The sequence below is a fragment of the Lampetra planeri genome, chromosome 41 (assembly GCF_965212315.1).
Source record: "Lampetra planeri chromosome 41, kcLamPlan1.2.h2, whole genome shotgun sequence".
NCBI lineage: Eukaryota > Metazoa > Chordata > Hyperoartia > Petromyzontiformes > Petromyzontidae > Lampetra > Lampetra planeri.
Window position 1 is genome coordinate 1,192,946 of NC_136147.1, and position 13,654 is coordinate 1,206,599.

Here is a 13,654-nt window from a genome sequence, read left to right on the forward strand (position 1 = left end):
CGCTAAGGATGATTTTGTTTTTTCTTCCAGTATTTCAAATATGTGCCTTGTACACTTATTATATGCGCATGCATTTCACCTCACATTGCTATGGATTTTCAAGTCTTGAGCTTGACATTCTACACACTGAGCCTCAGTAATCTTGAGTTGATTCGAAGAATGTCTACAATATTTTCAGTAATCGACAAAGAAGAGGTACTATACTTTATTAATTTATTTATAAATATAGTACAACGTCGCATCCATCCAATCCTCACATATCCGCCTTAACCAATTCACTGCGGCATTTGTGCACGGCGGCGTGAGAGTAGATTGTATCGAAGTTCAGATATCCGACCTTTTCACATATCCGCCTATACCTTGTATGTATGTTGAACGTCTTTCGCACAGTACGTGGCCAACCGTGTTAATCGGATACACGACACTGCACTGCACTTAACCTCTCCTATTCTTGCATCGTTGCACTGGTTCCCTGTGTTGTTTCTCGATGTGCGGAACGTGAGAGACCCTGCTGCTTGTATTTAAGGCTTTACGGGGGCGAGCTCCACCTAATATCCCGCAGCCGATGCAATGTCACGTCCCTTTAAAGGTGTTTCATACCTGACGATGGTGCCCTCCTACGAGAACCTCGATGGTGGTCACGTTCTTGTGGTGATCGGCGTTTACTGTGGTGGCCTCCCAGGTTGTAGATTTCTCCACTGGTACCTCTGGTTGTGGAACTCTCTGCTGGTACCCTGGTTGTGGAACTCTCTGCTGGTACCCTGGTTGTGGAACTCTCTGCTGGGACCCTGGTTGTGGAACTCTCTGCTGGTACCCTGGTTGTGGAACTCTCTGCTGGTACTGCTGGTTGTAGAACTCTCTGCTGGGACCTCTGGTTGTGGAACTCTCCACTGGGACCCCTGGTTGTGGAACTCTCTGCTGGGACCTCTGGTTGTAGAACTCTCTGCTGGTACTGCTGGTTGTAGAACTCTCTGCTGGGACCTCTGGTTGTGGAACTCTCTGCTGGTACCCTGGTTGTAGAACTCTCTGCTGGTACTGCTGGTTGTAGATCTCTCCACTGATACCTCTGGTTGTGGAACTCTCTGCTGGGACCTCTGGTTGTAGAACTCTCTGCTGGGACCTCTGGTTGTGGAACTCTCCACTGGGACCCCTGGTTGTGGAACTCTCTGCTGGTACCGCTGGTTGTAGAACTCTCTGCTGGGACCTCTGGTTGTAGAACTCTCTGCTGGGACCTCTGGTTGTGGAACTCTCTGCTGGTACCCTGGTTGTGGAACTCTCTGCTGGTACCCTGGTTGTGGAACTCTCTGCAGGGACCCCTGGTTGTGGAACTCCCAACCTTTGGAAGTCAGCCTCTTGGATATAATTTAGTTTCAGCTGTTTTACAATATGCTTTGTTCAACTCGGTAGTTTGTGTTTGCTATTATCTATATGGTTTCTAACAAGTGCAAATTATTGCTTTATACATACTTACGTTCATGATGGACTTGCAGAACACTTATGCAGCTCAGTCTATACGAAGCGCAACCGGGGGCGCTTCTGTAACTGCACGAACGTTCACGCGGCCGGTTTGAGAGAACGCCAATGCTCTCCCGTAACTCACGCGCGCGCACGGACGCATGCACGTGCACACGCGCGCGTGCACGTGCAAAGCGGTCACAGGTGCTCGCAATATTCTGCCACGCGCATTCATTTTTACCGCGGTAATGTAGTACCGCTGCTTACACTTTCTACGTTTTGCCAGAGCAGTAATCCATCAGCGGACTCGCTCTTGAGCCAGACCTGCGGTCGTGGGCTTTATGCTATAAAAAAAAAATCATTTGCACGTGATAAGCCACTTCGTTGAGCTCATCACTTGTGGCCAGGTGGCTTCTGAAAATCGTTTTATAGCTCAGTGGGCCTTACCTGGTAAAATATAAAATAATGGTTCATAGTTTGAGTTATTGCTGTGTACTTGACTTAAAGCTTTCGTGACTGCAGGAATTCATATTCTTGGGTCTTTCGGTAAAGTCACGTGGATCGGTTATTCTTTGTTATTTTCTTTGAACCTATCGACGTGACTTTTCACGAAAGACCCACGAATATTGCTGTCTACTGTTCGTCGGGTGTTCCCCCGCTACGGCTTTCCATTCCATGGAAGTGTGGGGCGGCGGGCGGGGGGGTGTTGGGGGTTGGGTCGGCTGGCGATATGCACAATGGAAACAACCGCTGGCTCTGTTTTTGGTCGTGTGTGTGTGAACGTGTCGTCCTGCTTCACGGCGGCGTGAATGTGCTGTTGCACTTTGCAGAGAGGCTGCTGCATAATGAGACGCAGCACCTTCAATGGGACGCAGCCCCCCACTCCCCCCCGAGCCGCTTCGTAAAGTTATCCCCCCGGTGCTTGAATGGCGGCGGGCCAGGCGCGTTGTTGCGGTGGAGCGAGCGAGCGAGCGATGCTTTTACACACACGCTTCTTTCTTCAAAGTCACCGGCGTGGCTCAACCTCGGCGTTACCGTTCGCTGCCCAATCGAGGTGTGGCTTTATTGAGTTCACGTGGGAGCACCGGTGTCCCACTCTCCGTCTCCGTTCACCTGCGCTCGCAATCGTTGCCATTGGGAATGTATGAGTGCGGGAGTGGGCAGTTGGATAGCTTAGCACCCAGATATGGGTCATTGCATTATTCTTGGCTGCTGCTGCTGCTGCTGCCTGTGGTTAATGTGCACTAACCACAGGCAGCAGCATTAACACATAGTCGGTCCCTCCACGAACAAATTAAATCAATGTTATCGTGTTTACTCCACCAGCTTACGACGAGTCTTCCGGGAACGATATTTTCCAGTGGCATTTGTCGCGATCCTTTCGAGTCTTCTCACAATGCCCCATTGAAAATAATCCTTGCGTGAAATGTTTCTCCGTCAGGGATACAAATCGTAACGAATAGATCAAATGTCAAGCACCGTCCGTGGGTTTTTTTTTGACAAACGATCAGGAAATGACTCACGGTTGGGAGAAGCTGCCAGTGTCTGTGAGTGACTCAGTCGAGGTCAGCATGCCCAGGGGGCCACGTTTAAAACCAAAAAGTACCCTCTCTTTAATTTCCCGATGGTTATGTGGCTTTGATCTTGACAATTGAGTGCAGTTATTGAGCGCCTGGTGGTGGTGGCCATGCACGCCCTGTAATACCAGCACGGTGGAGTCGAGGGTTGGTGCATCGTGCAGACGCTGCGAAACTCGATTCCCATGGGCGTCGAGGTGCTATAGCCCTGGCTCGCCAAATGAGGCAATTTTTCAGGTAAATTTTCAACATTTGGATGTTTGGCCAATAACGGTAACATTGCATGGGTTTTTTTTAAAAATTAGCTATGGGAGGAAACCGAAGAACCTGGAGAAATCCCATGCAGAATAGCGTACAAAGACCACGCAGAAAAGAGCTCGAGTCGGGAATCAAACCCAGGAGCTTCTTACTTGTGAGGTACTGCGCCACCCAAATGTACTAAAATGTTAATTGTTGTTCTTCCCTCTTTGGTCTGTGTGTCCGCCACTGCGCTCGCTGAGATGTGATAATTTCCTAGGAGGGAGAGAACATTTTCTACTTGGCTGTGGATGAAATAGAGACCGACGAGGAGCTTCTGATTGGCTACCTGGACAGCGACACTGAGGAGGGGGAGGAGCTGCGCGACGAAGAGCCAATCAGGAGAGAGGAAGAGGAACGGCTCAAAGAGCCTTTGGAGAGAGGTATGCGTTGAGCCTTGATTATGGATTCGCGTGGATTTGGAGCTCGAGCCCACGTTTATTTAGCGTCGGGGCGCTTTTGTCCCCCTTATAATTTGCGTCTTTGATCTTCGCTAAAAGTGTGGATTTCATTTAAGCAACCTCCTGTGCAGCCACCCTCAAATTATCCGTGTTGTTCCGTGCTGGCATGGGAGTTTGAAAGAGCTGGAGTAAATCCCTGGGCCTCGCACAGGGCCTGCCCTCTGCTTGCAGATTAGTAGGGAGCCTTTCCTGTAAACGTCGCTTTGTCTGAGAGTCTGGTGCATCGTGGGGAAATTTAATAACGAAAATACAGAAAATTCGGCGTATGAATTATTCAAATTTATAATGCCCATTCCATCCTAAGATCCCAATGCATAATGCTGTGATTTTCTAGTTTGGTATTTAAGATTTTTTGTTTAAATGTAACGGCTACTTCGTTTTACTGCTGTCCAACTCGGGTTGAAAGAATTATCGGTGTCCTCTTCTGAACGGTGGGCACGGTGACTCTCACAAAGATGATCTAGGATGAACAAAACGTCAGCGTGAAGCCGTGATGCTATTTGGAAACTTGCCGTCGAGAAAACCGGCCACATTCCCCGCCAAGCAGAATCGTAAAGACCGCTTTAGCCCAACGACCTTCGATCCAACAACTTTCACGAAACCTTCATAAAACATCCTCGCAGTGGCTTTTGCCGGCTTTTGGCTCGCCATCGGACAAAGACGGTCACTGCATCGCGCTCTTTCATCTGCGCTTCTGCGGACGCCTCTAACGCTGTTCCTTCCAATATTAGGAAGCCACTGGAGCGAAGAGATGCACTTTGAAATCTAGATTGAAAACTAATTTATTTAGAATTTATTTTTGTGTTTAGTTTGTTGTCCTTCCCCCGCACCTCCGATTAGCACGGTTGGCTATGTACAGTGCAAAATAAGTTCAACATACATACATTTTATAGCATCTTTGGTATAGTTGATTTCACTTAATATTTCAGCCACCTGGGCCAGGATTGGGCAAAACTTAGCCCACATTTCACCCGGCACATACTAAGTGTTTATAACCTAACATTAAAACTAACAACATTTAAGAATCACAATTAACCGTAATATAGGTGTTTTAGGTTATGATTGTGTAAATATAAATGTGCCGTAAAACCTACCACCACCCGACACGGCCAATTACAAAGGTTTGTAATGTAACAAAACGTGCCAATCCGTTACTAGTACAGCACACCGGTGTGTTGGAGAGTAAACCCACAACATTTACATTTAATCACCACCGCTGAATGAAATGCTCCCGAGGACGAGACGCACGTTGGGAAGCGTTACAGAAGTCGTGCGTGCACATGATTGTTTATTTATGTTTAGTTCTTTATCTGCAAATAACTTCTAATCTAGAAGGAAACAGAAACTGAGCTGAAACTGTAAGCGGCACTCCAGTTAATTTTTACGATGAATCTCTGTGGAAGTTTGCTGCATGGTTAAAATGCTAATTGGACCTCATTCAAATAAAAAAAACGTATTTCGTTTCCTTCAGAGGAAGGAAACTGCTACCGTTCGCCAACGTATACCGCACTGTTTTGATATACACGCTGATGTACGGCAAACCGAAGAGCAGATGGTGGGAAACTAATCAGGGCAGGTCTTGGATCTGCCTGGAATCTGGTGAAAATCTGGTGGAGGGTAGCAAACGATTGGCGGGGTGCGGTTGTGGTATCAACAGCTTTGACCACGATGACGTCTTGATCCTGATTTCAATGATAAGCGCGGCCGTCTATTTCAGGATCTTGATTTCTGTGGAAACAGTTTAAGTACAATTTTATTTTTCTATTTTACCAGGTAAGGCCCACTTAGCTACATTGCTCTTCTTCAGAAGCGACCTGACTATCAAATGATATTTCAACGAAGTGGCTCATCGTGTTGACATTTATAGCAGCATGTTTCTAAGTGTGGATGTAAAAACCGGAGGATCTGGAGAAACTCCACATGACCACAGAGAGAACAGGCACACTCCAAATATACAGGTGCCAGGATCGGGATTGAACCCACGACATCCTGTATACCAGGCGAGGCCGTTAACATCTCGTCACAGTGCTCCCCCCCCCCCCACATTTCACGTAAATTAAACGTCACCAAAATTACAATTCAATAAGGAACCCTTTGGAGTGGCTGAACAAAGCCGTTGAATAGCTTGACATGTGAGCGACATAATTGACAGTGTGCGCACAAATTGCGTTGTCGTGAATTTGTGAAGTCAAAATCTGCCGCGTGCCTTCCGGCACATGAGCAACACAAAGTCTGACGCACGAGAGCGCAGCGGTTGACACAGAGACACCGGCACGCGATGTCACCGTAGAACGTCGTCGGACACTCGCCATGGCGGTCCTCTGGCATGTTTTCGGGGGGTTGTACCGCACGCTGTTGGGCGCGGTGTCCGACGTTTCGTTTCGAGTCAAGAAGCTGCCGGGGCACGTGGAGCGAAACGTCTGACGCCCCCGCACGGAGCGACGTGCGGCATAACCGGGAAAGCGCAGCGGCAGAAAGCTGCATGGCAGTGCGACCGCGACAACCCACGCGGCGGTGTCGCTCGGCACGATGCGTACACCGACGTGGGAATGACCGTAGTTACGAATGTGTCCTCCCGAGAGAAATATCCGCAAACCCGGCTCGCGGTGTCTGCCTTGTCTTTGTTGAAAATCTGTCAAACTTTGGTTTTGGTTTTTATTTATTTGGAATTATCAGACCAACGCCGGGGCTCCCGTTACGTCCGTCGCTTTGATGTGCACGTGCGCCACGCCTGCTTCGAATCCATTCAGATTTTTATCCGCGATAACGAGCAAAAAAAGGAAAGATAGCCTCCTGGCCGAGTTCCAGGCTAATTATGCGCAGGAAACAAACTTTTGTTGAAAATCCACATCCACCGCTCCGCCGATGTGGCGATGCCGCCGATGCCGCTGCAGCGGTGGCGTGGCCCGCGAGTCCGCGTGCGACTGCCGCCAAAAGAGCCGGAAGAGCCGGAAGAGCCGGGCCCTGCTTTCAATCACAACAGAAAGCGTGTCTCCTGCGTGCGGCCACTTCCCCAGAAACTCCCCCTGCGCTGTCGTCCACGGAGTGCGTCTTCTGCCAAGGCTCTCGGAAACGCGGAAAAGCGTGAGAAGTCGCCCCCCCCCTCTCCCCCTTCCCGTCATAGAAAAAAAATCTCCTCGATCACCAGCCGTTGGCCATGGCCAATCCTCTGCTGGATGAACTGAATGAAGGCCTCCCCCAAGCTGTCGCTATGTAATATAATCTCTTGCGGTACTGTGATGTAGGAATATAATAATTGAAAAGTTGTTAGAGGCACGGTATTTACTTGCTGTGCCGCTCTGCCTCTATCTCAAGAGAGAGATAAAATGACTCGGAGGTGTGAGGAACCACACACAAATGGGAACTAAGCAGCCAGGCGGTGGTTGAGACGGTGCCAACAATTTCCCAAGGTCGACAACGCCCTATATATTAAGATGTTTTCAGCCAATATATGAGTGTCTCACATTCTGCTTGACACCGACAGACACGAGCTGATTTCATCGTTGAGTCACCTTAGTGGCGGCACTCTCGGACGCATTCCAATTCCTCGGCTGCCACTCGCAAAGTTTGCCACGTGATCTGCCTCATTTTTCCCTGCGTCATTGAGAGGCTCCCATGAAGGCGGCATTTGTTTAACGTGCCACACGCTTGTCACGGAGTGGCAGCCGGGGAACGGAACACGTCCGAGGGGACATTCGGCAAGTCAGATGGAGCGTCGAAATCGACTCGTGCAGCAGGGGCTGGATGTATTTTTTACATCGCTGCGAATAATACATTAATTTTATATTGCTTAATTCATGCCAACAGCATCCAAAAGCGCTGTACATGAATTACATATAAGGACCAAATCCCGTATACTCGATTGTCTACGCACGGCACGAAAGAAGCCCAATACGCACACGAAATGAAAACCCAAGTAAGTAAATAAACTAATAAAAAAATGGCACCAAAAGAAGAAAAAAACACAAACAACAAAACAGATTATCACAAACAAAGAAATGAGTCAATTCGGTCACATCCCAGACCACAATCCCGACGTGATGATGACGAAGGGACGGATTTGTCGACGTGTTAAACTTGGGGGAACTGCGCAGGCTGAGCGCCGCTCGTCAACGGGAAAGGTTTGAGGCTGCGCAGTCGTGAACGTGGAGTGAGTTTGTGGATGAGAGCCCAGTGGAGGCGGGGGTGGGTGGGTGGGGGCGGTGTAGCTTGCGACGAGCAGCGGAAGATGAACGGAGCACGGGATGGGGGGGGGGCACGCCGATGATATTTTCCTCTCGGTTATTTTCGTGTTTGTTTACTTTTAAAACAAAGAACATGTAGCGCCTCGCTGAAAGGAACAATCCCCGTTGGGTGCGTGCCCTCTGCGTCCAAACAGATCGGCGTAACGTTGAATGCTGTCGTGAGTAGCAATGAATGGGGCGCGGTGGTGGCGTGATGTTCATTGTGCCTCCGAGTCGTTCTCCGTCTTCGAGAGCGAGCGAATGCCGTGTGGTGTTTTTACAAGCTTAAATGATTATAGTTGAGATATCACCATCCTCACAAATTGGGCACACGCGCTGGCACCTGGTTGGGACCAAGAATTGTTCTGCCCTCGTGCAATTGTTGGCAACATTTGGCAACCCAAATTTGGCGAGATGTTAACGACCTCGCCTGGTATGCAAGAGGACGTGGGTTCGATTCCGACCCTCTGTATGTTTGGAGTTTGTACGTTCTCCCCGTGGTCACGTGGCTTTTTCTCTGGGTCCTCCGGTTTTTCCCTTCACATTTATGCAATTGGAGAATTTGGCTGCTTTACATTTCGATATGAAAATCCAAAATTAATATAAATTTCGATATGATAATCCACTTCATTGAGATATCGTTTGTGTCCAGGTCGCTTCTGATTAAAGAGCTACACAACTCAGTGGGCCTTGCGTGGTAAAATAAAACGTTTTGTTTGGTTTGATAGCGTTTTGGGGTTAGATCACGTAAATATGAATGTGTCATAAACTCACCACCACCCGACACAGCCAATTAGTAAGGTTTGTCACGTGAACAAAATGTGTCAATTGTAAACGCTGTAGGTTTGGCCTCCAACACACGGGTGTGAACTGCCAGATGTGGACATTTGACAGTTCACACAGCAGGGTTCAAGCAAGCCTGACACTGCTGATGAGACACCGTGTAACCTCGAAACCATCCTGGAGTTTGCTTGTGTTGAACCAATGCTGCTGTGTAATATTGGTCGAAAATGCCAATAGACTGATGGATTAAATATATCTTGCACTCCCAGAATTGCCCTGTGATCGATAGGGATGTGTAAACAAACATGTTAATGCTGTATGTGGAGGCAGTCATGTGAAAGAGGCATATCGTTTGCGTTTGCATTGTGTTAATTCGACGATCATAGTATTACGTAATGCCCTATTATTTTCGCGGGGCATCTATAAACAGATCACGCTGTGGAACCCAAAGGCTATTTATGGGCATTGTGCGTGTGTATTATTCAAACAATCCCCTCCTTGGTGTAAACACGTGGCTATTCATATGAGCAAGAGATGGTCCGTGGTGCACACGTCTTCCTGCTGGTCTGCGAAGTTTGTTCCAAAAGTCACGAGGTCGTGACGGGGTTAATTTACGGCCCGCTTTTAGACAACCCGTGGAGCTCGTACAGGATGCGTGTGTGTATTATTTCGCACCGTGTATAGCCCACCGTGCTTATCGGACTCTGCCACAGTTTGCATATCGCTATCAGCAATTCCTGAAGGGCTGATAGCGATATAAAAAAATGGCTGATAGCGAGCTACCGTCAGTGTAATCATTCCCAATGTTTACATTCTGTAGTGCTCAATTTTGGAGTAATTTTTTTGTGTTCAGGAAGTTTTCAAACAATGAACACGGCCGCACCTCCTGCAAAATCAAAGTGAGACAAATTAGTTGGTGGTGCTCCTGCTGCTGCATTGGCGGCGGTGCACGAAGCACAATTATTGACAAACGTGTTGAGGGTTGTTATTTTTTTAAAATCAATATGAGTGAATCGTTTGCACTGTCGCTTTTTGAACGGGCGTTTATTGATTGCCGTGGATCTGCTATTTGCACTTTCCGCTCTTTTCAAGCATTGCCACCGTTGGCCCTCTGTCACCAGCGTGGTGAAGTAGAGTCAAAAGTAAAATCCCTCACAAACATGGCGTGGGCAGGCTTACATCTACCAGTGGATTGACAGTGGCTGGGATGTACTTTAGTTGGTTTGAATAGTTATGTGCATCGGGTCTCTATTGTGCATACGGAAAACCTACTCACGAACAAGTTTTCAACAAGCCTAACTGCCAGCTTTTTCTTTTGTTACCACCACCAGAGTTTGGGAACCGCTGTTCGCCATGAGCATTATTGTACTATACTAATTTCAACTTGCACCGGTATCCCTCCCTCTCGAAGAGGCGCGAGGAAAAACCAAACAGGAAGGCAGCCACGCGGTGATCCAGCGACGATCATTGTCCAACCTCTGTGGTCCACTATATGTAAAGTGGTTCACGGCCAATTAATGAGTCTTACCATGTGGGAGGTTACCGGATCAATCGGAGAAAAACCCAAGCGTGCGAGAGAGCAACACTCTATTCCTATACGGATGGGACAGATGATATCAGTACACACTTTTCTGTATCGACTTATCCGAGCAAGCCACGGGAGGGGAGTTTAACAACATTTGTGTGATTCACCAACCCTCGCCTCCGCAAGAGTGTTTAGTCCATCGGGCCTATTGGCTCTACAGACCGATATTTTTTACCCAGCATAATTTGTTTTCAGCAAGCAAAGTGTGGACCGTTTTACAACCTTCTGCGTTTCGTCAGCCAAGCGTGTGATACAAATGCCGCTGGGTTGCCCGATGCTATCGGCAAAGACCACTCCGTTAGAACGCCGTTCAACGCTCGAAGCGACGTCGAACGCAGACTCCACGAGTTCCGCCCATCTCGTGCGGTTGTGTACGATGAGGAGGATCACGACGGGGCCGCTTGCCGATGCTGCGTCTCTCGTAGGCCCAGGCTGCCACGCGTGCCCGCAGTGCGAGAGCAGCTTCCCCAGCGCCAGCGTCCTGGCCGAGCACGTGCAGACGCTGCACCAGCGCGGCCCCGAGGAGAAGGACTTCCGATGCCGCAGCTGCGGCAAGCGCTTCCCCGTCAAGCAAGCGCTCCAGCGGCAGTAAGAGCCCCCCACCACACACACCCCCATTCTCGATACTCATCACCCACCACGCACCTCTCCCGGCCCACCTCGCTTGTCGCAACAACAATCCCTCACACAACAACCCATTACATGCAAATCCCTCATAACAACAACCCTCACACAACAACCCATTAAATACAAATCCCTCATAACAACAACCCTCACACAACAACCCATTAAATACAAATCCCTCATAACAACAACCCTCACACAACAACCCATTACATACAAATCCCTCACACAACAACAGCCTCTCACACAACCCCTCACATGCAAAGTACGTGCGTTGTATTGGGGCAGTCTTTGGTGATAAACGCCTGATGGTATGCACCCTTTTCATCAATGGAGGAAATATCCCACACCCCTTCATCCTCCTCGCGTGGTTGTCTACGTTGTCGGGGCGCGGTTGGGAGTGGTCCCAACTGTCACTGGCTCTGCAGAGAGGACCCAGGGCTGCTTCTTCGCTGGGTCTTCAGTCCGGTTCTTGTTCGGGAAGCCACAGTGTTATTGACGCACGTGCTGGGTCGTGGTTGGGATTTGTGCTCACGCACCGCTGTCAATGCAGCAGCAGCGGCATCACCGATGGTGTTTTGTTTCTTCATATTGCGCACTTCGCATCAGATAGAGGCATCTCGGGGCACATTACGTGACACGCGATGAACACGTGGGTGGCCAACACTGAGAACGTGTAAAATACACGACATCGCACCCCAGGCTGTATCATGTAAAACGAATGCAGCACTACATTATAATTTAGACCCATTACTAAAAAATTATAATTATAAATGCAGATATCCCCACCTCACCTCGTGCATTTGCACGAGGTAAATACTGTCAGCCGCTCGTACTTGGCCGGGGTTATGGTGAGCAGTAAATGCAAGTCTGATCACACGGCGAAAAGTCCTCTATTCTGTAATAGTGCTCTGCTGATTTAGACATTGTATTATCAAAAACCCATCCGGAGTTTGCTTGTCTTGAAAAAATGCTGATGAAAGTTTGCACTCCCATCATGCCGTGTGGCTGACGGGCTGTGCAGGAAATATGTTTTTTTATGTTTTACGTCGATGGACGGATATGTGAAGGAAGATGCATCGCCCGATTCATTATCTTGCGAGAGAGATGGACAATTTTTTTGACATCTGTTGGGGTGGAGTGGTGGCAGAGCGGTTGGGTGCACTGCGCTGCAAACTTGGCGGCCCGAGGTCGACATCTCCAGCGTGTTATCACCATCACACACTGACCGTCGTGGTGAAGTATGGTCAAACAACTTCCCCCCCCCACCCCCTCCCGTGGTGACCGACGCATCATTGGGGGGAGGGGGGGCGAGTTTTTCACGGAGCAGTGTACGGAAAACAGGGCTATGGGCATACGATGTGCGTTCATCATTGCCGGAAATGTGCACCGCTCGGCTCAAGCTTTGGTTTGTCACGTGCGGAGGCCGGCAGCTAAGCAGATCTCCCAGTGCAACGCAGGTCAGAGATTTAACACGTGCAATTTTTTTTTCCGGCGTACACAGGATATCCTGACAAAAGCACTTTAAGTTCAGTCCGCGGAGAAGGAAAGGAATGCTTGTAGCTTGTTCAATTCAAGCCGGGCCAACAGAAACCCCTCGTGGTATTGCTTTCAAATGTTTAGATTTTGTAGATAATGGAGACATGGATTCCCAGAGGCAGCGTGTGTGCGTGCGCGCACGACCGTGTCTTAAGACGACGAGAAGTTCACCTGCTGAAGTTCACGGCTCAGACCCCCTCCCCCCCCCCCCCGGGTTAAGTCTCTGCTGTCAATTACACTTCGCCGCTGGCAATCGAGGTCTCGCGGCGCTCCGAGCGTTATATTAGCTCCGCCTGTCTTCGTGATGCCCACAATTCAACCAACTGCTTCTTTAGAAGCGCTGCCGATTGTCGGTACGGCGCACGCAAAGTGCCGTCTAACCCGTTGCTGTTTCATAACAAAGTAAAAATACTTGGGTGGATATTTCAGCACTTTGTCAAGCCACTGCTGGATTAAGGTCTCCCCTCCCCCCCACCCCCACTGTGCCATGTCAATCATTGGGGTTGTTTGGCCATACTTCACCACGCTGGTCGTGTTAGTTGGTGATGGTGGGGGGTGGGGCAGGACCGGTTCACGTATCACTCCCCACTGATGTTAGCCATGGCCGGGATACCGAATTCAGGTCACGGAGTTCGTAGCATAGTGCACTAACCACTGCGCCAACGCTCCGCCAAATAAAGAATGTAGAGCGATGCAATAAATTTACGAGCTGACAATTAACGTGGCTTTGACTTGGCTCTTGACCCAAAGTGGCCCGAGTTGCATGACCAACTTAAGTCGATTTTCCATGTCAAGATTGTTGTTGGAACGTTCTGGCTAATGTGTAGTATCCCTTCAAGAATTGGAAGCATGCTCCCTCAAACACTGCCGCTAGAATGCTGTTTAAACATAACTGACTCCACCACCACGAAGCCGCAGTATTTTGAAACGCTCGGTCACGCATGGTGTGTGCTCCTGGTTCATCCCCCCCCGAGAAAATGTACACGTCCCGCTTTTTTGTACGGCGTCGAGAGACCCGCACTTGCATTTAACCCTTTCCCGTTCTGAGATGTCTGCAAGTTGCAGGGGGTGGGTCCCGCTCACCTCTACATCTCAGAACGCGCAAGCAGC

The 13,654-nt window shown here is 49.2% G+C and overlaps 1 protein-coding gene across 1 annotated transcript in view; it reads left to right on the forward strand.

The window, feature by feature from the left end:
• Positions 1–13,654, forward strand: part of PRDM5 (PR/SET domain 5) — a 119,019-nt gene that overhangs the window by 11,189 nt on the left and 94,176 nt on the right. Inside the window, exons 4-5 of the mRNA XM_078613282.1 lie at positions 3,550–3,712; positions 10,807–10,969. Of these exons, the coding sequence (XP_078469408.1) occupies positions 3,550–3,712; positions 10,807–10,969 (326 nt within the window). The remainder of the gene's footprint in view (positions 1–3,549; positions 3,713–10,806; positions 10,970–13,654) is intronic.